Source organism: Ovis canadensis, chromosome 23 (assembly GCF_042477335.2).
Source record: "Ovis canadensis isolate MfBH-ARS-UI-01 breed Bighorn chromosome 23, ARS-UI_OviCan_v2, whole genome shotgun sequence".
Classification (NCBI taxonomy): Eukaryota; Metazoa; Chordata; class Mammalia; order Artiodactyla; family Bovidae; genus Ovis; species Ovis canadensis.
This window is the reverse complement of record NC_091267.1, coordinates 59577036-59603854: the sequence shown is the minus strand read 5'-3', so window position 1 is coordinate 59603854 and position 26819 is coordinate 59577036. Positions and strand designations below refer to the sequence as shown.

Sequence of the window (26819 nt, the reverse complement as noted above, 5' to 3'; positions counted from 1 at the left end):
TATTAAACTTTCTTTAAACAGTTTATCCCCATTATAAGTGCTGGGTAAACTTTAGTGTATAGGACAGGAATTTATACAACTACTTTGATGTTTCAGATTCTCGTGCTGCTTATTTTTCAGCATTTAAAAGCTGAATTCAACAAAATGGTGTGAGAACACTTGTGCTAAGGACAGTGAAAGAAGATGTAGCCTTATAAAGATGACTAGCAGCAAAACACACTAAAAGCAAAGACATTTTAAAGTCTAAAAAGAGGACGCAATTACATCTGTCAAAACAAACAGGATGTACAATACCAAGTATGAACCCTAACGTGTAAACTATGGACTCTGAGTGATGTGTCAATCTAGGTACAAACGTTCCATTCTGTGCAGGTGTTGGTAGTGGAGGAGGCTGCACACGTATGAGAAGAGAAATAAATGGGAAATCTCCGTTTCCCATTTATTCTTATTACCATTTATTCTCATTTATCCCATTTATTCTCCTTCCGTTTTATTTTGCTGTGAACCTACAACTGCTCTGAAAAATACATCTAAAAAAAGAAAACCAACCAGGGACCATATTCTCATCTTAAACACACATGTGTCCTTTTAACACTAAAATATATCCTACTTTGAGAAAGACATATCAAAAACAAAGTTCATGCTTTTACATACACAAAGTTTTTAAGGGCACTCACCTAAGGAAATAAATTAGGAAAAACGCTGAAAATAGTATTTCGGTGCTTTAACATTAGAGATTGTCAGAGAATACCCACCAGTAACATTTCAAAGCTTCTAAATGTAAGGTAACATTATCTGGACACTGTAGTATTGAGGAAATCACATTTAAGCAATGCATGCTTTTAATATAACCACTTAAATGGAGAAAAATTTATAATTGCTCGTTTGTTAATTAATAAAGACTGTGCTGTGGTTTTTATAATTAAGAACATTTTAAAAAATGAGACTCTACTGTTCAGAACTTAACTGAAGCAGACTACAATGATTTTTAGCTATGAGAGACTTCACATATCACTGCTTAACTGAGTAGTTCTCAGTCTGGCTGCCCAATGTCATCACCAGGGAGCTTAAAAATGCTGCTACCTTTACGCGAAGTGAAATAAGTCAGAGAAAGACAAACATTGTATGATCTCACTTGCATGTGGAATCTTAAGGAAACCAAACTATAAAAGCACAGAGTAGTTTGGTAGAGAGTACAGAGTGCAGCAAGAATGAGTGAAGGTGATCAAAGGGGACGAACTCCCAGTTGTATAAGAAGAGTAAGTTCTAGGGATTTAATACACCATAGTGACTACAGTTAACAATACTGCATCATATATTTGAAAGGAAGACAACTTTCTAATACATAAATCGTAAGTATGCAAAGTAAGAGGTGTGTTATGCTAATAAATTTCACAATACATACATTTAGGAGAAGGGGACGACAGAGAATGAGATGGTTGGATGGCATCACTGACTCAATGGACATAAGCCTGAGCAAGCTCAGGGAGCTGGTGATGGACAAGGAAGCCTGGCGTGCTGCAGTCCATGGGGTCACAAAGAGTCGGACAAGACTGAGCAACTGAACTGAACTGACATTTATTAAATCAAGACTTTATATACCTTACGTTTACACAATGTCATATGTCAATTACATTTCCAAAAAGCTGGGGGGGCGGAATGCTGATGCCTGGGTCAGATCCAGAGATTCTGATTTAACAAGTCTGGAATAGAGCCCGGGCATCATAAGTTTTAAGTGCTCCCCACTCAAGTGATTCTAACACACAGCCAGACTGAAAACTGCACAGATACTACGTTCTTTGTTTGCATTTACTAAACACTGCTTTCAGGCAGTTTTCACCTGATTACACAGTCTTGGTATTTTGTTATCAGTGTATTTAATGAGTGTCCTAAACAGCTGCCAAAATACAATCAGATTTTAAATTACGGCCATGGGGCTTTCAGTCATCTCATATTCAATATAGGAAAAAGGTTACAGGATTCCCGACCTGGGTTTGGGGTCTCATCTTCCACTGCGAGTCCCTACAGCTTAAATTAATGATAAAATTTTTCAAGTAATTCAACCCTCAGTAGGTTACAAACCCTCACAAATCAATTTTAAACAAAAGTGTAGCAAGAGGAAAATGTGCAAAGAACATGAATAGACTGTTTACCAAAAGAACACAAATGGCCAGTATGATTTTTCAACTTCAATAGTGCTCAAAAGAAATACAAATTAACGCCAAGATATAATTCTTCCATCAAACCAGCAACATTTTCATAAACACTCAAAAGAGAGAAAATAATGCAACCAACACTTTAAACTCCTGGATGAAATAAACTCAATAAAGTCTTAAAGAGTAGTTTGGCAATATGTGCTGAGAGATTTAAAAGTGTTCATACTCTTCTTCATAATAGCAAAAGCTGAAAACAGCCCAAAGGGCCAACATTAGGGAAGTTATTTTATAGTTAGTTAAATTATTCAAAATCCACACATGGTTTTAGAGAGACTATTGTGTTTTGGTTAAATGCTCAAAATGCAGTATTAGAGGGAAAGAAAAGTATACATAGTATGATCAATTCTGTTATATATTATGGAAGGCAATACTCTTAAATGTTAACAGAAACAGGATTTTAGTCTTAGACTTCACATTTTTCTATTTTCAAATTTTTCTAAGGATTTACTACTTAAAGAAAATTTTTTTTCATTTCCAAGAGTTAAATGATCAGGCACAATAAGTCTCTACATAGGAAAAATTGTAAGGTAAAATGATAGCTAATCGTGAGGGATTTCATTGTATAAATAATTGTGGTGAGTTGTGAATGCTGAGATCCTAGCTTTAGGAGGGCTGAGCTGCTCCAGCCTGACCACAAAGGATTAAGGACTCAGATGATCTTAGCTGTCCTCTACAGCCTGACATTCTCCAAAATAGACCAATTAGATTTTCTAAACGCAAACCAACTGACCCTTACCCACCAAGATGGATACTATTTTTGAACCTCCGTCCAAGTGGTCACTTCCATGGTGCACTACTAAACTACACAAAAGTAGGTCACTATAGACAAGGCAGGATGAAGCTACAGGCTTCCCACGTGGCACAGTGGTAGAGAATCTGCCTGACAATGTAGGAGACACAGAACACATGGGTTTGATCCCCAGGTTGGGAAGATATCCTGGAGTAGGAAATGGCAACCCACTCCAGTATTCTTGCCTGGAAAACACCATGGACAGAAGAGTCTGGTGGGCTATAGTCCACGGGGTCGCAAAGAGTCAGACACAAGTGACCAACTGAGCACACACACACACGATGAAGCTACCGTGAGGTTTATTATACACTAAATATTCATGAAAAACATGTCACTGGAAAAACTTTTCTCTGCTGCCCACCCTCAATGATGCACATAAGCTGCTCTGTTCAGAGAATTTTTGAATTGAAGTCTGATGTCCGTTATTCACATTCACTAAAATAAACATTCCCTGGGGGAGTTCCACGGCCATCCAGTGGTTAGGACTCCATGCTTTCAATGCCAAGGGTTTGCATTCAATCTCTGATCAAGGAACTAAGATCCCACAAGCCATGTGGCACAGCCAAAACAAAACAAAAAACAAAAATTCCCTGCAAGAGCAGACTTTATATATCTAGTTTCAAAGTGATTTTACAGAAAAACTGATGTTTCTCACAACCCATGAAGAAATAACGCTCCAATAATAAAACTGCAAAGAATGATTAATAATATAAAAAGATCTATAAATGAGATACTCAATAAAAACCTTGAATACTCAAAACCACCACATACTATTTTCACATTAATATCCACTATGAAATACTCTATTTTCGCTCATCTCTAAGTCCCCCAAATGAAAGAACTGCCAGAATTATCTTGATATGATACTTCCAGATTCTTAAAAGAGAAATATATCAATAGTTTGGAAAACTTCAAGGAGAGAATGACCTAGTGTGGATACTAAGCTGCCTGTCAGCTAAACGCTAACTAAGACAACAAAACCACTTTGTAAACATCTGTGGTCCAAATATCAAACTCAATTATTATGCATCACCAGGCACTATGTAAGTTTGCAACATTATTTTCACTCTTTAAAAGAAAATGCATTAATTGTTAAAATTGTTTGGCATAAGTCAACATTTAGCATAATTCCTTCAGTGTTTAAACTGCTGCCAAAGTTGATAAAGCACTTCTGAACTACTAAAATTATTTGCAACTTAATGAAAGTGTAAAGCAAGAATATCAGTTTTTATTCTCCCTCTTGGTTTCCATTCTGTATAAATCACTGCAGGCAAATTCCAAATCCCAGGAGATTCGTTGTTAGACATACCCAGTTTAAGTTCACCTGAATGTCCACGGTGTTGCACTCATGTTTCAAGTCAGTTCACAATTTATCCTATCTTTACAATCTATGTAACTTTTCAGCAAAAAATCATGCCCTGTCTTGCTATTAGGGCAGAGTGTATCCCTCCTGCCCCAAAGTTATAATGTGACTCAAGAAAATAAGGTACACATAATTATGACAACAGAAAAGGCCAATCAATGTCAAATTTTTTCAGGGATAACAATGTGGATAGTTGAAATGAACTTCCTAATATTTAAACTTAAGCTGTTCTATCTTTGTCACTTTGCATAATTCTAGGAAAAACCATTCATAGCTGCTTATGTGTACAGCACCTTCAGAAATGCGGTGTGCAGCCCAAATAGTCATGTATAGTGGCCCTGTGGCTTACCTACCATTTGGTTCTCCATGATTACTCTACATATTTTCAAAACAGAAACTAAATTATAGATACAGATAATTTACTTTGGTGTTTCGGTTGGTATACCATTCAGAAGAGACAAGAAATAGATGACTGGCATTTCAGAAGTTTTAGATACTGGTCAAGGTAGTCAATTAGCAGAGGGGTTTGGAAAACATGAACAAAGCACACCTAATCTATATAAGCCAAACAGGGAGAACGTCCTTGAAGGTATTTCTCATGCCACCTCTACCATGGGGTCTATCTTAAAAGAGAATTTTTGTTCACCCACCTTCTCTGTTTCCATAAAAAGACAAAGAAGCATCGGGCAGTTACATAAAAATCTGTTTAGTGAGTGGAATTAAGCACTGTATCAAGAGATCCATTATGATCATTAGTAGATTAGTACAGGACCTAAGAATGCATAAACAATTGTATGGTTGTTAATAGGCTTTCCTTAAAACACTAAATATAAACTGTAAATATACCTGCCTTAGAACAACCCCAGTGTCTGCTCCTCCCATGCAGTCAACTGATGGGCTTCAATTAAACCCTCTCTCCCAGTAGTTATAACACAGGGAACTACCAAAGGAATTCAACAGATATTAAAACAGTAAGCATGTCCAACAACTGTTAGGAACACATTTAATATACTCTATGCATGATACTTTTATTGTTAAGTTGAACACCTATAAAATCATTCTTGTTACTGAGTTTCTGTAAGTTTGGTTATAGATTTAATTAACCAATATGATTTTTATTGAAATATTCTTCATGTATCAGCAATATGCTGATGTATAGAATCAGAAACCTTTCAAAAACTAGGAGAAAAAAAGTCACCCATAAAACTCTGAAAACCAAAACTTCCCCCTCTTTACCATAGCAACAAATAACACTGTTGTGATCTATTACATGCTGACTACTTTACAGAATATTCCTAATCAAAAGTCTTCAACAATGAGAATTCACCCAATTAAGGACTGTTCAGATCTCATTTTTCTTCCACTAGGAAATCTCAAGACTGCCTTCATAGTACACAGTATCAGATGAAGTAATATAGAGAAAGCAGATTATGTCAAACATGTAATAAATTACAGACTCAAATCAATGAGAGCTGGAACAGTGGACTTATACTGAACTTTTTAAACTTGGGGGTGTTAAGGGGGACATTTTTCAAAAAACATTCTTTTCAAATGCAAGTGACAACGAGCTAATCATGCACTGAATGGAGGAGAAGGGGAATGCATAAAACTACTGTTTTAGCAGGAACAGTTATTAGAAACCTTTAACAAAAGATAGAACATGTTATTTCAGACACCATCAGCTTGAGCGCAGTGGCTATATAATAAAGCAAGGTGCCTATTCCTGAGGAGTATGTACTTGGTAATAACACTGAACAGTCAGTATTAGATCTAAGCAGTGCTAGAAAGGCAATGATGGGAGTTCAGGTAGTGGGTTACAGAGAAAGAGACTTGTGAGAAATTCCATTCTTTAAAAATAATCTCGTCTCTATCATTAAATTTTTTTTTTCGGGCTGATGTGCTAAAGTGCACTAGAAACCTCAAAACAGATTTTTTAATTGGCGTGTCTTGTTAATACACTGCAGTCTTCAAATTTACATAGAGCTGCAGGTCTCCTGGATTTTTTTCAAGTGTCACTCATCTAACTGAGCCCAAGAGCTGAGAAATGCCATGAGGTGCTCTACAGTCAGTTTAAAAAACATCCTCTACCTGGTATCTCTGCAGTGATTGTCTTGCTGCTCCCTGAAACCTCTTCATCATCACCTGATGAGCTCGTGCTTGAGTCACAAGTCAGGTCACTATCACTGGTGCTACTGTCCTGTAACAGGTTATATTTCTTCCGTGCAGCAGCCTCCCGTTTCTGCCTCAGTAGCCTGATTCTCTCCTTGTGCTTTTGGCTCCGATGACCTTTAACCTTGGCAACTCGGCCGTTCTGTTTATCACTGGATTGCCGGTTTTTCTTGGCAGCCATGGTGGATGTTTCACTTTCGGATCGTGATCGGCGAGACTTCCGCCCAACTGCCGCACCAGACACTCCAGAAGGGTCTCCTTCTGCCGCTGTTTCTGCCTGGGACGGTTCATTTTCCTCTGCAGAAGACAATGTATCTGAGTCGGCCAGGTGGCCGCTAGAGGAAGGGGAAAGCATGCAGTGGTTAGAGGAATCACTCTCATAAACTCGGCCAGTTGTCGGCTTGTCACTCTCTGTGGATGCTAACTGAGACTCAGAAGAGTCCCTTCTCAGTTCCATCAACAAGCAGGGCATTGAAGAAAGAACTGTAGAATCTACCACACCATCTTTTGGAACCTGAGATTCCAGTTCCACAGATCCATCTTCCTCCTTAGCTGTCTCTTGTTCAGATGTTTTTGGTGGCACTTCAGACTCAATGAGTTCTTCAACTTTTCCCACTGCCTCCTCCATCTTCATTTCAGATTTTCAAGTTAATTCATGGAGCAGTCTAGGAAACTATGTCAAAGATGTAACAGGAAACCAACCTGTACAAAAACACACAAAGATCAATGAACAGAAACGGCAGGTCACTGAATCAACACAACATTCCTACCTTTCTAAGTGGATAGTAAAAGTAGCCATCATATGGGCCTCTAAAATATATGTATCTATTAATTGCTTGAACAAGTCAAAGGACTTAATGCAACCAAATACCGGCATACATGGCTACTAAAAATGGCACAATATTAATCTTCTATTACTCAACTTGCAAGGCCAGAAAGCAACCAAACAAGTATTCTCAATGTTAAAACTTTATTTAAAGTGTTCGAGAAAAGGATCCTCAAAACTCTGATATAGGTAGCACACATTTTTAACTCTAATATAAATGCTTCAAAAAACTGATCTAGAACAAGTTAACTGGAATGATTACTTTTATGTTCAAATCTTCAAAGAAAAGAAGCAAGGGAGTGAGCTACAGGGGAGTGATATCAAATGCACAACTTCGTTAAAGGAAAAAACCCATCAATTACATGCATTTGACAAGTGAACAACAGAAGTAATTATGTGATCAAAGCTGCCTGCCATTTTGCTCAATAGAAGCTACTCTAGACAGGCATTAAGCCAAAAAACCTGAATCTGTTGTTTCATCTGTTCTTCCTATTTCCCATAAACCTTTCATCATGCTGAATACGAGTCTAGTGTTTAAATGTATGTTTTGTTTCATAAACAACAGCCACTAAATACAGATAAACTACTTTGTGAACCCAGAAAACCTAATAGTCTCTATTTTAAGAATGACTTAAAGGGTTTAAAAGAAAACACCCTACACACGAATTATCCACCTCCTATGCTAACTCTAGAACCTAATATCTTTCCCCCACTGTGTGTGCTACAACTCCACTTACTCATAAGAGAAACAGGACTTAATCTTTAACCACAAAAGTTGTGACCAATACAGCACGAAGTTCATTAACTGGTAGTTTTTAAGAGAATGCTAACAACGTGTAAGGCAAGTAAGTATGTCACCCTGAACAAATGATGTTAAAGAAGGCAATTATCATAATGTCCCACAAGTCACAGACAGACACAAACATTAAGCTGCATGGTGTTAGTAAAGGTACAATAAGACATCTCCATTACATCATTCCATGGAGTTCCTTGCGAGATCACTATGTGGTAGACAGCAACTGGAGGATAACTGAAAAATCCTTTCATTGATCTGATATGACAAGTCTTTTTGCTTACTATAAACATAAATGCTCTACCTATCTGTTATTTTCTCCCCCCCTCAGGTCCTGTTCTTAGCTGCTGACAAGACGGGCATTCTGCAGCTTCCCTGGTAAAGAATCCACCTACCATTACAGGAGACACAGGCTCAACTCCCCATCCAGGAAGGTCCCACACGCCACGGAGTAACTAAGCCCGAAGCACCACAACTGCTGAGCCTGGGCTCTAGAGCGCAGGAGCTGCAACTACTGAGCCCTCGCACCACAACTTCTGGAGACCACAGGCCCTGGAGCCCACGCTCTGCAACAAGAGAAGCCACCACGACGAGAAGCCTACGCACGGCACCTAGAGCAGGCCCAGCTCGCACAGCTAGAGAAAGCCCGCGCAGCAACGAAGACCCAGCTCAGCCACGGAAATAAGGAAAACAGGCATTCTGATGAAGTTTCCCTGACACATTCATGAAAATCAGAACATTCATGACCACTGGAAACACTTATAAATTAAAAATCCCATGGGACTTCCCTGGCAGTTCAGTGGTTAAGACTCCACACATTTCCACTGCAGAGGGCCTGAGTTCAATCCCTAGTTGGGGAACCAAGATCCCACATGCCACAACCAAAAAAAAAAGTATAAATATATTTGTATCATTATTAATTTTTGAGCTAAAAGAAAAACAGCATAAACGTCATTGCAAACACCACTCCAAAAGGAATGTAACACCACTGAAAGCCAACAGAGGGAGTAAAAGTTAAATCAAGAAATGAAGCATGCTGACAGAAAAGAGAAAAATAAAAGAAAATAAAATATTTACAGATATGCAATATCCTCGGGCAGAGGAATAAAACAAGGTTTTCTAACTGAATAAACATGAGAGTTGACTCTTCTGCAGAGAATGAAGTTATATACTCTAGAATAAGTCTTCTTAAATACCAGAAAAGACACTAAAATGAAAAATAAATCTGTTCAAATGATCTTTAAAACTCTTGTTTCAAGTAAATAAATTATGTGGATAGCACAAATAAATATAGACTGTTTCTCCTTGTAAGAAAACATAACAGTTATCAATGTCTTTCAATATGACACATCAACCTTTCAAGTTCCTTCAATTTTAAGTATTGAGATTTATAGTGCCTTCTGTTTCCTAAAAAAGCAACCAGTATTGCAGGCAAAACCACTTAAATATGTCCATATTAATCACAAACACTGGCATCAACCATAAATAGGACATCATAGTATGACCATACAATGTGGCCATAAAGAATAAAAAAATTCTCTATATACTAATATGGAGCATCCAATACATAACATTAAATGAACAAAAAAGATACATTATACCATAATTGTAAAATGAAAGAAATTATATGAGTTTATCTATACATGCACAGAAATCTCTGGAAGGATTGTAAAGAAGAGAGTAATACCAGCTGCGCTGGCAAGGAAAGAGTGACTGAGACACAGGAGTCAAAGACTTTTTACTGTACAAGAATTTTGTACATCTTGAATTTTGTATCACATACAACTCTACTCAAAACTCCATTCTAACATAAAAGTCTACTGAAAAGTCTTCTGAAGGAAAAAAGGACTTATCTTTTTTCTGCTCAGGACACCAATTACTATTTAGGTCAAATTTAGTCAGTTAATTCTATTAGAAGTTCTCCCCATAGTGGAATTTGGTCGTAATTCATAAAACAAGGCAAAAAGTAAAACAAAGTACAAATAAAAACTCTAACAAAATTCTCTGCAATGGAATAAAGATGAAGTATCCAAAACACCAGGGGAAAAGATGTCATATGCACATATTAATCCTCCCAGATTATTTACTGCATATATGGTTTTCAATCAGGGGGAAAAATGTGGGATTTTCCTGGTAGAGGTAGTCAAATGTAGCTGGCATTAGAAATGATAAAATTATCAAATGGGAGTTGCATCTTTGAGATAAAAGACTCTCAACCCTCTAGTTTAATGTTCAGAGGGTTTTTCAGTGAATTTACATTCAAATGTGAAATCCACAACAATTAGCATTTATCGTATTAGAATAGCATTCCCACCTCCCATGCTATTTGTCCCTCCAATCTAAAGGCAATCAACCCCTTTCTGTGTATATGTATATATGTATACACTGAATATGTTATTAAAACCTATCCCCTCTTATCTCTCTAGAACCTTACATTATGATTATTCCTTGGCACTCATCAACCTCTCACACTCAACTAGACCATCTGTTCATTCATTCACTAAAAAAATAATCTACTTCTGCCTATCACTTCAACCTCACATCTCCCATCTCCTCCTCCAGGGACTCTTCTCTTCTTTCACATCCAACTATTAACAGAGCTGTCCAAACTTCTTCCTCTATTTTCTTACCTCTCACATTCCCTCTCCAACCAATTCCACCTGACATCTGCTTCTATCAAACCAGTAACAGTTCTTCCCAAGAACATTAATGACCCCCATATCTCTGAATCCGACAGACAGATCTAACCTAATGTCTAAGCAGCATTCTACGCCTCACCACTCTCTTCTCCTGAAACTGTCCTTCTTTGGCCTTCAGGCTTCCCTGTTTTACTTCTGGCTGCTCTTTCTTGGCCTGCTTTGTAGGATTAACTTCCTCTACAGAATCCCACAGTCATTAGCCCAGGGCTAGGTCTTCTTCCTGCCATCAAAGTGAGCTACCCTCCACTCAGTTTCCACTACCATCCCTATACTTGTAATTTTGTTTTTCCATCGTAGACTTTCTCTGAACTCTATTCCAGTCTTCTCAAGCATCCATTTGACATCATTTAGATTCACAAAGAGAATCAATTCACTGTAATCCATCTCTTTACTACCCTACTCTGCTCTCAGTCAACAGTATTACTACTATCTCAGCTGCTTATGTCAAAAACCTGAGGGTTACCGTCGACAGTGCCTTCTCCTTTATTCACTGCATCCCATCACTCACTAATTTCTATCAACCCTACATCCTAGTTTACTAGTTTGTCCACTACTCTGTCTCCACTGTTAACCACTCTAAACACAACCACTACCATTTATTTTTCAATGGGATGATTGACAATCAACTCTTGACTCTGTATTCAGTCTTGCTCCTACCCACCAACCTATTCTTCATACAGCAGGCAGAACAGTATCTATACAAGGCAAATCTGACATGCTTATATGGGAAAGTTTTAATTTTTTTTATATTTCACATACTTTCTATAAATATGTTAAAAATATACTGTAAGGTTGGGGTGGCAAGATGGGGTGGGAAGGAGGGAGAGATGACCAAGAGGAGAGAGAAGTTAAAGGCAGCTTGAGCTTTGCTGATGCTTTTCTCTCCCCCTTTAAAAGACTTTTATGTAATTTCAAAACCTAGCTGTCAATTTTGGACAACGAAAATGCAGCATTTTATTAGTCCCGTACTAATTAAGAAACTAAGGCAACAGAAGATGAGAACAGGTGGAAAAGGTAAACCATGGAAAGGTCTGCTCTGAGGAGACAGTGAAGTGATAAGCATCAGAGTGAACAAGGGGCTTCCCTGGTAGGCTAGTGGTTAGGAGTCCACTGGCCAATGCAAGGGACACAGGTTTGATCCCTGGTCCGCAAGGATCCCACACGCCGCAGAGCAACTAACCCCACGTGCCACAACTATGGGGTCAGTGCTCTGGAGCCCGAGAGGTGAGACTACTAAAGCCCACACAATCTAGGGCCCACGTTCCACAGCAAGAGGAGCCACCGCCAAAAGAAGCCCGCACGCTGGAGTAGCCCCGCTGCTCACGGCAACAAGAGAAAGCCCTCGCACAGCAACAAAGACCCATCACAGCCAGAAATAAACAGATCCTTAAAAAAAAAAAAAAAGTAAATGAGGCTACTAGGAAAATCTGGAGGGAGTCTGTATCGTAACAGACCTCAAAAAGCATAATACAAGGTGAAAAAGCAGGTCTGGGGGTTTGTGAAAAATGGAAAAGGGTTTAACATATGCTACGGAAAATCTGACAAAATAAAACTGCTAAGTACAATGATTTACATAGCGTGAAAGAGAGTTCACAATACTCATTTTCTAGAAACCATTAACACAAACAAGCTAAAATGTGATTGTTCCCTACTCAAAACCTCTGTCAAAAAGACAAAAAAAAACCTCTATTCATACCTCCAGTTTCATCTTGGGCCACTCACAGCCTCGGTCTCTTCAGCCTAGAAAGAACGTCACAGAACCAGCTTCTTTTAGATCACTGGCCTTTCCCACTCGTTCTGTGCCTTACCTCTTGCTGGGTACTCTTCACCTTATCAGAATAAATACTGCTTCCTTGGGGATAGCCATGGGCACCTTACAAACTAATAAGATCCCTAGTACATACGCATATTATATACCTATCATTCCTCAGGACACTGTGCTTAACTGTAGTTAACTGTGTCACTGTTTAATGTCCATCCCCCATATATTAACGGCAAATTAAATAACCACCCCCACCAGCTGATTGTCCCTATGATTAACAGGCAAAAGAGAACACAAGGCAAAAATTATGATCAAAACAAAAGGTGTCATTCTAGTCTTACATGGCTCAAAGACAAACATGATGGGAATTTGTGGAAGTTTTCTTCTGACTACAAATTTCTCTAGGAAGTCGAAAACAAGGTGGTGGGGAGGCTGATCACAGGACTGGGGTGAAACAGTGGTGAGAGAGTCCAGAAACTAGGGGAGTACAGCATATGATCTCCAGACAATAAGGACCCACTTCACGGGCTGAAACCATGAATTTAAAGCACCACAAAAGTTCCAAGGTACACATGGATGTGTCTTCTCCTTTCAAGTTCAACTGTGTAAGTCTAAATGCAGAGGGAGAATTTGGATTTAACCAGAACTGTACTTTCACCAAGCAAGTAAAACAACTCAAGAAAAAAACAAGACTGTTAAAAAAAAAAAAAACAAGACTGTGTATAATGTTATGATTTTACTGTTCTAACATTAAGAAGGTATATAGCAGTGCAAATGCAGTGAACCTATAGAATAGACATCCCACTGGAGTAACGGTATACACTGAACTGGAAAGATGGAAGGTGTTAGTCCAAAAACACTGAATGAAATTGAGATTACAGAAGGGTCGTGAGATTGGAGAAGGAAATGGCAACCCACTCCAGCATTCTTGCCTAGAGAATCTCGTGGACAGAGGAGCCTGGTGGGCTGCTGTCCATAGGGTTGCACAGAGTCGGGCACGACTGAAGCGACTTAGCATGCATGCATGCAACAAGACCTAAAACAGTGCTGCGATAGTGGCTCAGCTGGTAAAGAATCCACCTGCAATGCAGGAGACCTAGGTTCGATCCCTGGGTTGGGAAGATCCCCTGGAGAAGGAAAAGGCTACCCACTCCAGTATTCTGGCCTGGAGAATTCCATGGACTGCATAGTCCATGGGGTCGCAAAGAGTCAAACACGACTGAGCAACTTTAAGACAATGGCACAGCCCAAGAACATGACATAAACTGATTAGAACTAACTAGGTCCAAGACTAGGTGGCGCAGCTGTAAAGAATCTGTTTGCCAATGCAGGAGACACAAGAGAGGTGGGTTTGATCCCTGAGACAGGAAGATCTCCTGGAGTCGGAAATGGTAACCCACTCCAGTATTTCTGCCTGGAAAATTCCACGGACAGAGGAGTCTGGCAGGCTATAGTTCATGGGGTTGCAAAGAGTAGGACACGACCGAGCACACACACATGGCTGCACACTTCAGTATACGCATGGATGACTGTTCTGACACTACCCACTCAGTTCCCATAATGTTTGTTTTCTACCCTAATTCAGCCACTTAGCCATAGTTATCCATAGTCATACTATATGACCTGTGCTTCTTGAACTGTTGTATTTTTATTCCCATTCCACCATTGGTGGATTTTGGGGGTAAAATATTCAAAATCAGATACTAGAAAATTAAAATGCTGTTTGTCATGACAATATCAAATTGCTATAAGTCTCTGATCAGTTATTTGTAATTTCTACAGTTCCCTCATTGCAGACAGTCATTCAGGGATAGCACTTTGAGTAGCACTGTTGCAGGATAGTGAGGTGTGGTTACGTCCCAGGTCTCAAGAATTAAGACAAAAGTAAGAATTAAAAGTAATAATAGACAAAATGACACTAATCAAGGAACAAAAATCATTTCAATATAAAGGGGTCAGTGGCTACAAGAACACCGCAGTATAGGGATAAATGAAAGAGAAAATTCATTTGAAAAGTGGCAGAGAGGAACAGTAGATCATTTACCCTCCTTCTCCAGACCAGAGGATAAGGGCTGAAGGAGAAAAAACACAGCCACCCCTTACAAGGTGAAGCAGTGCCTTCCCCTCCAGGGAAAGCCAGATTTCTACTAGTATCAGAAGGTAGAGGGCCCTCACTCCTAGAGCCAGAGTTCCACAAAAGAAGCCACGGTTTCTATTATGAACAGTATGAAAAGGCAAAAAGACATGACACTGGAAGAAGAGCCCCCCAGGTCACTAGGTATCCAATATGCTACTGGAGAAGAGCAGAGAAATAGCTCCAGAAAGAATGAAGAGGCTGAGCCAAAGCAGAAACTATGGCCACTTGTAAGTAAAGTCCAATGCTGTAAAGAATAATACTGCATAGGAACCTGGAATGTTAGGTCCATTAGTTAGGTTAGGTTAACTGAAATTCGCTCAGTCATGTCTAACTCATTGCGACCCCATGGACTATACATAGTTCATGAATTCTCCAAGCCAGAATACTGGAGTGGGTAGCCTTTCCCTTCTCCAGGGGATCTTTCCAACCCAGGGACTGACCCCAGGTCTCCCACATTGCTGGCAGATTCTTTACCAGCTGAGCCACAAGCCACAAGTTAGGTCTATGAATCAAGGTAAACTGGAACTGGTCAAACAGGAGATGGCAAGAGTGAACACTGACATTTTAGGAATCAGTGAAATGGACAGGAATGGGCAAATTTAATTTAGAAGACCATTATATCTATTACTGTAGGCAAGACACCCTTAGAAGAAATGGAGTAGCTCTCAGTCAACAAAACAGTCCAAAATGCAGTACTTGGCTGCAATATCAAAAATGATGGAATGATCTTGGTTCATTTCCAAGGCAAAGCATTCAACATCACAGTAATCCAACTCTATGTCCCAACCACTGATGCCAGAGAAGATGAAATTAACAGTTCCATGAAAACCTACAAGACCTTCTAGAACTAACACCAAAGAGATGTCCTTTTTATCACAGGGGATGGGAATGCAAAAGTAGGAAGTAAAGAGATACCTGGAGTAACAGATAAGTTTGGCCTTGGAGTATAAAATGAAGCAAGGCAAAGGCTAACAGAATTTTGCCAAGAGAACACACTGGTCATAGCAAACATGCTCTTCCAAAAACACAAGAAATGACTCTACAAACGGACATCACCAGATGGTCAATACTGAGATCAGATGATTATATTCTTTGCAGCCAAAGATGGAAAAGCTTTATACAGTCAGCAAAAATAAGACCTGGAGCTGACTGTGGCTCAGATCATGAACTCCTTATCACAAAATTCAGATTTAAATTGAATAAAGTAGGGAAAACCACCAGGCCATTCAGGTATGACCTAAATAAAATCATTTATGATTATACAGTGGAAGTGACAAATAGACTCAAAGGATTATATCTGATGGAGTACCTGAACAACTATGGACAGAGAGGTTCATAACACTGTACAGGAGGGAGTGATCAAAACCATCCCCAAGAAGAAAAGAAACACAAAAAAGGCAAAGTGGCTGATGAGGAGGACTTACAAGGAGGAGGAGAAAAGAAGAGAAGTGAAAAGCAAAGGAGAAAGGGAAAGATATATCCAGGCTGAATGCAGTCTAAAGAAGAGCAAGGAGAGGTAAGAAAGCTTTCTTAAGTGAACAATAGAAAATTAATAGAATGGGAAAGAAGAGATCTCTTCAAGAAAATTAGAGATACCATGGGAACATTTGAGGCAAAGATGGGCACAAAAAAGGACAGGAACAGTAAGGACCTAACAGAAGCAGAAAAGATTAAGAAGAGGTGGCAAGAAGAACTACAAAAAAGGTCTTAATTACCCGGATAACCATGATGCTGTGGTCACTCACCTAGAGCCAGATATCATGGAGTGTCAAGTCAACTGGGCCTTAGGAAGCATTATTACAAATAAACCTAGCAGAGGTGATGGAATTCCAGTTCAGCTATTTCAAATACTAAAAGATGATGCTGTGAAAGTGCTGCACTCAATATGCCACTAAATTTGGAAAACTCAGCAGTGGCCACAGGACTGGAAAAGGTTAGTTTTCATTCCAATCCCAAAAAAGGGTAATGTCAAAGAATGTACAAACTACTGCACAATTGCACTCATTCACATGCTAGCAAGGTAATGCTCAAAACCCTTCAAGCTAAGCTTCAGCAGTACATGAATCAAGAACTTCCAGATAGTCAAACTGGATTTTAAAAAGGCAGAGGAACCAGAGATCAAATTATCAACATCAGCTGAATCATAAAAAAAACCAAGGAAATTCCAGAAAAACATCTACTGCTTCACTGACTGCACTAAAGCCTTTGACTGTGTAGATCACAACAAACTGTGTAAAATTCTTTCAAGAGATGGGAATATCAGATCACCTTATCTGCCTCCTGAGAAACCTGTACACAAGTCAGGAAGAAACAGTTAGAACTGGACATTAGAACAGACTGGTTCAAAATTGGGAAATTAGTGCATCAAGGCTGTATATTGTCACCCTCCTTATTTAACGTCTATGCAGAGTACATCATGTGAAATGCCAGGCTGAACGAAACATAAGCTGGAATCAAGACTGCCGGGAGAAATATCAATAACCTCAGACACTAGATGATACCATTTTAATGGCAGAAAGTGAAGAGGAACTAAAGAAACTCTTGATGAAGGTCAGAGGAGAATGAAAAAGCTGGCTGAAAATTCAACATTCAAAACACTAAGATCATGGCATCTGGTTCCATCACTTCATGACAAATAGATGGGGAAAAACCGGAAAAAGTAGCAGATTTTATTTTCTTGGGTTCCAAAATCACTGGAAATGGTGACTACAGCCACGAAAAAGACACTTGCTCCTTAGAAGAATAGCTATGATGAATCTAGACACAATATTAAAAAGCAGAGATATCACTCTGCCAACAAAGGTACACATAGTCAAAGCTATCGTTTTTCCAGTAGTCATGTATGGATGTGAGAGTTGGACCACGAAGATGGCTGAGCACTGAAGAATTGATCCTTTCATACCGTGGTGCAGAAGACTCTTGAGAGTCCCTTGGACTGCAAGATCAAACCAATCAATCCTAAAGGAAATCAGTCCTAAATATTCCTTGGAAGCACTGATGCTGAAGCTGAAACTCCAATGCTTTGACCACCTGATGTGAAGAGCCAACTTGTTGGAAAAGACCCTGATATTGGGAAAGACTGAGGCCAGGAGGAGAAGGGGCGATAGAGGATGAGATGAGTAGATGACTCATCTCTGACTCAATGGACATGAATCTGAGCAAACTTCGGGAGATAGTGAAGCCTGGTATGCTACAGTCCATGGGTTAGCAAAGAGTTGGACATGACTGATTGAACTGAAACAAACAAAAAAAATGAAACAAGCAAACAAACCCTACACCATAATCCCATGTTTATTTAGTGCAAAACTGGACAAACTGAAAAGACACATCATACATGGATAAATAGATGTGCAGTTGTTGCTGTTTAGTCACTCGGTCATGTCCGACTTTTGTACAACTCTATGGACTGTAGCCTGCCAGGCACCTCTGATCATGGGATTTTCCACGCAGGAATAGTGGAGGGGATAGCCATTTCCTTCTCCAGGGGATCTTCCCAAGCCAGGGACAGAACCTGCATCCTGCATTGGCAGACTGATTCTTTACCACTGAGCTACCAGGGAAGCATCTAGTTGTGTTTTAAGAAGCAAGGAAATGGTTACCAAAATGTCAAGTCCAAAAAAAAAAAAAAAAAAAGTCAAGTCAGTTGTTATTTCTGAGTGAGACAGATGTGATGGATTATGAGTACACAGGGTTCCTAAGTATCAACAGGGCAAGACCTCTGGCTGTGGGCAAGCAAAAATGAAAGTTGCTGAGTCATCTTCAACTCTTTGCGACCCCATGGACTATATATGGAGAATTCTCCAGGCCAGAATACTGGAGTGGGTAGCCTTTCCCTTCTCCAGGGGATGTTCCCGGCCCAGGAATTGAACAGGGTCTCCGGCATGGAGACCAACTGAGCCATAAGGGAAGCCCATGGGCAAGAGACGGGGGGGTCAGCAAATCTCCACAAAATGAAACTATAAGGCAAGACAAAATTGACAGAAGCAGCCAGTTTCAGTGCTCTGGAAATCAGTCAAAAGCATACACAAACAGAAGTGCTGATGCTTGAAGACCTGCAAAATTCTGATTAAGAATAGTGAAAATCTGTCTTGCCTGAGGCTGCTCCTGTTTTCCCCCTACCTCTAGCTCAGTAGGTTCTGCCTTATAGATAGGGGGCATGCCCTGAGGACCTGCCAGTTTGCACTAACAAAGAAGCCTCATTCAGTTTGGAGTGGATGCCGGGGCACTGTAGGTGCAACTGCGATCTCAGCAGCAAGAAATCAGGGCAGTCATAGGTTCTACTAACCTAGGGATATAGTCACAAGTGAGGCTCAGCATATTCTTGGCTGAGGCTGTGTAGTAATGCAGAGGAGATGCCAAAGGGTCCAACAGAAAGTAAAACCTCGGCAGACTTGAAAATGGGCTGAACTTTAAAATGGGTTCCCCCATCCACATACCGGTCCATCAACAAAGAACAAAAATCCTTCCTGCAATGAGGTGTTTGAGCACAACTTTTTGTCCAAGCACTGACTGGCCAATAAGCTACGCTAGAAAGGATACGAGCAACCAGGCTTAAAATTTTAAACAGGAAGAAAAGAAAAAGCAGAGACGAGAGACACATTTCACAAATTTACCCAGTTAGCTAAAGGAAGAAAGAGCCATGTTTTCAAAGGGAAAAATGATCAGAATCCAAAGTTGCTAAAATATTATCTAAAATGTCCAGTTTTCAACAAAAAATTAAGAGACTTCCAAAGAAGCAGGAAATGTGCTCCATTCACAGGAGATAAAAAGTCACTAGAGGGAATTCCCTGGTGGTCCAGTGGTCGGGACTTGGCACTTTTACTGCCAGGGGCTCAGGCTGGATCCCTGGCTGGGGAACTGAGATCCTGCACGCCGCAAGGTGTGGCCAAAAAAAAAAAAAAAAGGCACTAGAAAAATGAGTTTCCTCAGAAGTTGGGCTTAGCAGACAAAGACTTCAAAAGAGTTATTTGAAATATGTTCAAAGAACTGAAGAAAAATATGCTTTAAAAATTACAGGAAAGTGGGCTTCCCTGGTGGTTCAGTGGTTAAGAATTCGCCTGCCAATGCAGGAGACACGGGTTCAAACCCTGGTCTGGAAAAACCCCATGTTTCAAGGCAACTAAGCCCACGTGCCACAACTACTGAAGCCCACGCACCCAGAGCCCATGCTCCATAACAATAGAAGTCGCTGCAATGAGCCAAGCACTGCAACCACGAACAGCCCCCAAAGAGAGAGCTGCAACTCGAGAAAGCCTGCTCACAGCGACGAAGGCCCAGCAAAGCCACAGACAATTTTTTGAATTATAGGAACATGTGGTAACAATGATTCCACAAGTAAAGAACCTCAATTAAAAGATACAAACCAATAAAAGAAGAACTAAATGGACATTTTGCCCATCTGAAAGGAAAAATTCACAACAGCCAATTCAAGATGGAAGAAAAAGAATAAGGGAACATAATAAGAGCTCAATAGAAAGTATACAATCTGAAGAATTAAAAAATTAAAGAACAATGAAAAAAGCCTTAGAAATTTATGGGACAACATCAGGAATACCAACATGTGTGCATAAGAAAATCTTTTTTAAAATACAAGATTGTACAAATGACTGATTGTAACACTGTATTGCTAGGTTTATAATACACACAGATGTTATATGTATAAAAATAATAGCATAAAAGGAGGGAAAAGAGAGAGCTCTCCCATACTGGAGAACTGTTTCTGTATTTTCTTGGATATAAGCATTAATCTGAAGTAGAAGAATGTGGTAAATGAAGATAAAGATGCAATTCCCAGCGTAGCCACTAGGAAAATAACTCCAAAACTATAGTTGAAAAACAACCCCTACCTCCAAAAAAAGCAGTAAAAGTAAATACAGAAGATCAACAACACAAAAAAAACAAGCCATTAAAACATAAATAACAAAACGGTAACAGTAAGTCTAACCATATTAATAGTTACATTAAATATAAATGCCCTGAACACTCCAATCAACAAGCTGAGTTTGTCAGACTGGATAAAAAAGATCTAACTGTATGTAGTTTTCAAGAGACATATCTTAGATTAAAAAAAAGATACACTAGCAAGGAGAAAACAGGAAATCTAACACATATCAATATCAGACAAAATTAACTTTAAGAAATATTGCTAGAGACAAAGAGGGACACTTCATAATGATACAAAAGAAGTATCAGGAAAACATAAAAACCACAAATGTATACATTACTTATAAATATGTGCACTTAACAAAGGTTCAAACTACATAAAGCAAAAACTAACAGAATATGACGTTGTTGCAAAAGTAACTGCGGTTTTTGCATTATTGAACTTTGTCATTTGATACTGGAATACTTTCTTAAATAAACGTGGTTATGTTATCCATAATTGTAATACACATTTCTCGCCTTATGTTTTTTTGCTAATGACCTATTGTTGTTTATTTTGTAATTATTTTAGACTGTAAATGACATTAGACAAAAAGCAAATTAGAGCGATTTTCTTATTCGAGTTCAGATGGGTCGTAAAGCAATGGAGACAACTCTCATTAACAACAATGTATTTAGCCCAGGAACTGCTAAAGAACATACAATGCAGTGGTGGTTCAAGAAGTTTTGCAAAGGAGACAGGAGTCTTGAAGATGAGGAGCACAGTGGCCAGCCATCAGAAGTTGACAACGACCAACTGAGAGCAATCGTTGAAGCTAATCCTCTTACAACTACACTAGAAGTTGCCAAAGTGGATTTTATACAACAGACCACCCCAGTGCTTGGACCGAGAAGCAGCTTCAAAACATTTCCCAAAGCCAAACTTGCACCAAAAAAAGTTCACGGTCATTGGTGGTCTGCTGCTGGTCTGATCCACTACAGCTTTCTCAATCCCAGGGAAACCATTACATCTGAGAAGTATGCCCAGTAAATCAATGAGATGCACCAAAATCCACACCATCTGTAGCCAGCATTGGTCAACAGAAAGAGCCCAGTTTTTCTCCATGACAACACATGACCACAGGTCACACAACGAATAAGTCAAAAGTTGAACGAATTAGGCTATGAAGTTTTGCCTCATCCACCACATTCACTTGACCTCTCACCAACCAACTACCACTTCTTCAAGCATCTTGACAACTTTTTTGCAGGGAAAATGCTTCCAAAGCCAGCTGCTGCTGCTGCTGCTGCTGCTGCTGCTAAGTCCACTTCAGTCGTGTCCAACTCTGTGTGACCCCATAGATGGCAGCCCACCAGGCTCCCCCGTCCCTGGGATTCTCCAGGCAAGAACACTGGAGTGGGTTGCCATTTCCTTCTCCAATGCATGAAAGTGAAAAGTGACAGTGAAAGTGAAGTCGTGTCTGACCCTCAGTGACCCCATGGACTGCAGCCTTCCAGGTTCCTCCATCCATGGATTTTCCAGGCAAGAGTACTGGAGTGGGGTGCCATTGCCTTCTCTGTCCAAAGCCAGCAGAGGGCAGAAAATGCTTTCCAAGAGTTCACTGAATCCTGAAACACAGTTTTTACACTGCAGGAATAAACAAACATTTCTCATTGGCAAAAATGTGTTGACTGTAATCGTTCCTACCTTGATTAATAAATAAGTGTTTGAGCCAGTTACAATGACCTAAAATTCACAGTCTGAAACTATAATTACGTTGGCACCAACCCAACAGAAAGGAGATAACACTAATAGTTGCAGATGTCAATTCTCATTCTAAATGGATAAAACTAGACAGGAAAACAACAATAATATAGATTTTTTAACATTATTAACAAACTCAACCCATAAGACATACACAGAACAATACACTCCTTGGGATGGTTAATGGCATATACAATTGGGTACAGGGTAACCATCCAAACTAAGATGCAGTCTATAAGAAAAGTAAAAGGACAAAAAAAATCAACTATGATTTGAGTTAGATAATGTTCATAGGAACACAAGTCTCAAAGGAAAAAAAAAAACAGAAATACAACAGGACATTATCACTATAAGCAGAGGTGATAGCTGAATATATCAGCTCACCTAGGAGGAAAACAGTGAACACAAAAGAGATTATACAGTCTTTTTAAAAAATTGTAAGGTTCAAGATGGCAGAGTAGAAGGGAGAGTGCTCATTTCCTCCTGCAAGAGCACCAAAATCACAACTAGTTGTTGAACAACCACCAAGACACTGGACTTTACCAAATAAAAGATATCCCATGTCCAAAAACAAAGTCGAGGCTGCAGTGAGACAGTAGGAGGGGCACAATCATGATAAACTCAAATCCCACTCCCGCCAGGTGGGTGACCCACAAATTGGAAAAAAAATATATACCGAAGAAGTTCTCCCACTGTTGGAAAGGTTCTGAATCCCACTTCAGGCTTCCCAGTTTGGCGATGTGACAAGGGGACTGGGAATCCCCAGGGAATCTGCACCTTGAAGGCCAGTGGAATTTGATTACAAGACTTCCACAGGACTGGGGGAAATGGAGACTCCAGTCTTGCAGGACACAAACAAAACCTTTTTTGTTTTGCCAAGACCCAGAGGAAAGGAGCAATGACCCCCAGAAGACTGAACCAAAACTACCTGCTAGCGTTGGAGGGCCTCCTGTGGAGGTGTGGGTCAGGAGGGGCTCACCACAGGGACAGCGGCATTGGCAGCAGCAGTTTGGCATAAACCCTCTTGAAGACTGCCATTAACCCGAGCACAAAGCCCACAGGGCTGGGTTGCCTCAGGCCAAAAAACTACCAGGGAAGGAGTGAAACCCCATCCATTGACAGATAATCGGATTAAAGCTTTACTGAGAAAGGCCCTGTCAACCAGAGCAAGACCCAGTTTTCCCAGCACTATTCCCTCCCACCAGAGAAGCTTACACAAGCCTCTTAGCCTCAACCATCAAGGAGCAGACAAAGGAAGTAAGAACCAAAATCCTACAACTAAAACAAAAGTCACAATACAGAAAGTTACTCAGCATGAAAAAGCAGAAACTTATGTCCCAGATGAAGGGACAAGATAAAAACCCCAGAAAAACAACTAAATGAAGTGGAGATAGGCAACCGTCCAGAAAAAGAATTCAGAATAATGATACAGGATCTCAGGAAAAGAATGAAGTCTAAGATTGAGAAAAATGCAAGAAATGTTTACCAAACACTTAGAAGAACTAAAGAACAAATGAACAGAGATAAATAATACACTAGAAGGAATCAACAGCAGAATAACTGATGCAGAAGAATGGATAACTGACCAGGAGAGAATAGTGGAAATCACTGCCACAAAACAGAATAAGGAAAAAAGATGAGAAGAGATAAGCACAGCCTGAGTCCTCGGAGACAACATTAAAGACACTAACATTCACATTATAGAGGTCCCAGAAGGAGAAGGCAGCTTCCCTGAAGCTCAGCTGGTAAACAATCCTCCTGCAGTGCAGGAGACCCTGGTTCGGTTCCTGGGTCGGGAAGATCCCCTGGAGAAGGGATAGACTACCTACTTCAGTATTCTTGGGCTTTCCTGCTGGCTCAGATGGTAATGAATCTGCCTGCAACATGAGAGACCTGGGTTCAATCCCTGGGTTGGGAAGATCCCCTGGAGGAGGGCATAGCAACCCACTCCAGTATTCTTGCCTGGAGAATCCCCATGGACAGAGGAGCCTAGCCGGCTACAGTCCATAGGATCCCAAAGAGTTGGATAGGACTGAGCGACTTAGCACAGCATAAAAGGAGGAGAGAGAGATAAAGGACCTGAGAAAATATTTGAAGAGGTAAGAGCTGAAAACGTCCCTAACATGGGAAAAAAAATAGTCAACCAAGTCCAGGAAGCACAGAAATCCCTTCCCAAGCAGGAGAAACCCAAGGAGGAATACCGAGACACATAGTAATCAAACTGACAAAAATTAAAAGAAAGAAAGAAAGTGGAGTCGCTCAGTCGTGTCCGACTCTTTGTGACACCATGGACAGTAGCCTACCAGGCTCCTCTGTCCATGGGATTTTCTAGCCAAGAGTACTGGAGTGGGCTGCCATCTCCTTCTCCAGACAGAGATAAAACATTAAAAGCAACAAGGGCAAAAACAACAAATAATCTACAAGGGAATTCCCATCAGGCTATCAGCTGATTTCTCAACAGAAACTCTACAAGACAAAAGGAAATGGAATGATGTATTTAAAGTGCTCAGAAAGTTCAGTTGCTCAGTCGTATCCAACTCTTTGCAACCCCATGGACTGCAATATGCCAGGCTTCCTTGTCCATCACCAACTCCCGAAGCTTGCTCAAACTCATGTCCATCGAATTGATGTTGTCATCTAACCATCTTATCCTCTGTTGCCCCCTTCTCCTCCTGCCTTCAATCTTTCCCAGCATCAGGGTCTTTTCCAATGAGTCAGTTCTTCTCATCGGGTGGCCAATACTGGAGTTTCAGCTTCAGCATCAGTCCTTCCAAAGAATATCCAGGATTGATTTCCTTTAGGATGGACTGGTTGGATCTCCTTGCAGTTCAAGGGACTCTCAAGAGTCTTCTCCAACACCACAGTTCAAAAGCATCAATTCTTTGGCATTCAGACTTCTTTATGGTCCAACTCTCACATCCATACATGACTACTGGAAAAACCGTAGCTTTGACCAGATGGACCTTTGTTGGCAAAGTAATGTCTCTGCTTTTTAATATGCTGTCTAGAGGGAGAGGGTGGGATGATTTGGGAGAATGGCATTGAAACATGTATAATATCATGCAAGAAACGAATCGCCAGTCTAGGTTTGATGCAGGATACAGGATGCTTGGGGCTGGTGCACAGGGATAACCCAGAGAGATGGTATGGGGAGGGAGGTGGGAGGGGGGTTCAGGATTGGGAACTCATGTACACCCGTGGCGGATTCATGCCGATGTATGGCAAAACCAATACAGTATTATAAAGTAAAATAAAGTAAAATTAAAAAAAAAATATGCTGTCTAGGTTGGTCTAGGTTTTCTTCCAAGGAGTAAGCGTCTTTTAATTTCATGGATGCAGTTTTTAGTTTTGGATGCAGTTACCATTTGCAGTGATTTGGGAGCACAAGAAAATGAAGTGTGTCAAAAAATCAGAAGTTACCAGAGGGTAGGGGAGAAGGTGGGGGAATTAATAAGGAGAGATCTTCAGGGCAGTGAAACTATTGTTGGATTCTGTAATGACAGAACCCCTGGTAGCACAGCTGGTAAAGAATCTGCCTGCAATGGGGGAGACCTGGGTTCAACCCCTGGGTTGGGAAGATCCCCTGAATACATGGCAACCCAATCCAGTATTCTTGCCTGGAGAATACCCACAGACAGTGGAGTCTGGAGGGCCATGGGGTCACAAAGAGTTAGACAGGACTGAGCAACTAAGCACAGTAATGATGGACAGGCATTTGTCAAAACCCAGAGAACTGTTATATTGTGTTATTCAACAGAGTGTCTCTTTTTCAACACAGAGTGAGCTTTAATATAAATTTGAACTTTAATAACGTGTCAGTGTTAGCTCATCAATTGTAATAAACAATAAACATCAAACTAATGCAAAGTGTTAATAACATGGAAAACTGGAGGAGGGGGGCATGAAGGAACTCTCTGTATTTTCTGCTAAACTTTTCCACAAACCTATAACTGCTCTAAAAATAGTCTATTAATTTTTTTAATTAATGCTGAGGGAAATTTGTGGGCTTAGAGCTGCTAGGAGGGCCAACTGTGTCCTTATGAGAGGAATGCCCGGCTGGAAATGAAGCCCACAAAGAACAGCAGGAAAGAGTGAGAAAGAAAAATAGTGCCCAGATGATATCAAATGAGCTCCCAGACTCAACCAGGCCAGTTGTACACTGGACTTATTACAGTTAAATGAATCTATCAGAGCTCACTTTTGCTTTTAAAAAAATCCGTACGGTGACACACACACGTTACAGTCCTCTTCTGCATAAACATCTCCACAGAAACTAGGGTCATGGCACACAGACCACCACTGCAATCAGTGGCTACAGACTTCACGGAACGGTAACATGAGCACAGACTGCGTTACTCTGGCCTGTGCTCTCAGCATCAGAAAACCAACGCCTCCAAGCGGCACTGCGAGTGCTGCTGGTCAGTTTTAGCCACAACA

At 40.2% G+C, this 26819-nt stretch overlaps 1 protein-coding gene across 12 annotated transcripts in view; it reads right to left on the bottom strand.

Annotated features, from left to right (window-relative positions):
- ARK2N (arkadia (RNF111) N-terminal like PKA signaling regulator 2N) overlaps positions 1-26819 on the bottom strand; it is an 80940-nt gene that overhangs the window by 39386 nt on the left and 14735 nt on the right. For all 12 annotated transcript variants that reach the window (XR_011252295.1, XM_069568460.1, XM_069568451.1 and 9 more), the window contains exon 2: positions 6458-7240. Coding sequence is in view for 11 of the 12 variants with exons in the window: in XM_069568460.1 (XP_069424561.1) it covers positions 6458-7172 (715 nt within the window). In the remaining variant the exon portion in view is untranslated. The remainder of the gene's footprint in view (positions 1-6457; positions 7241-26819) is intronic.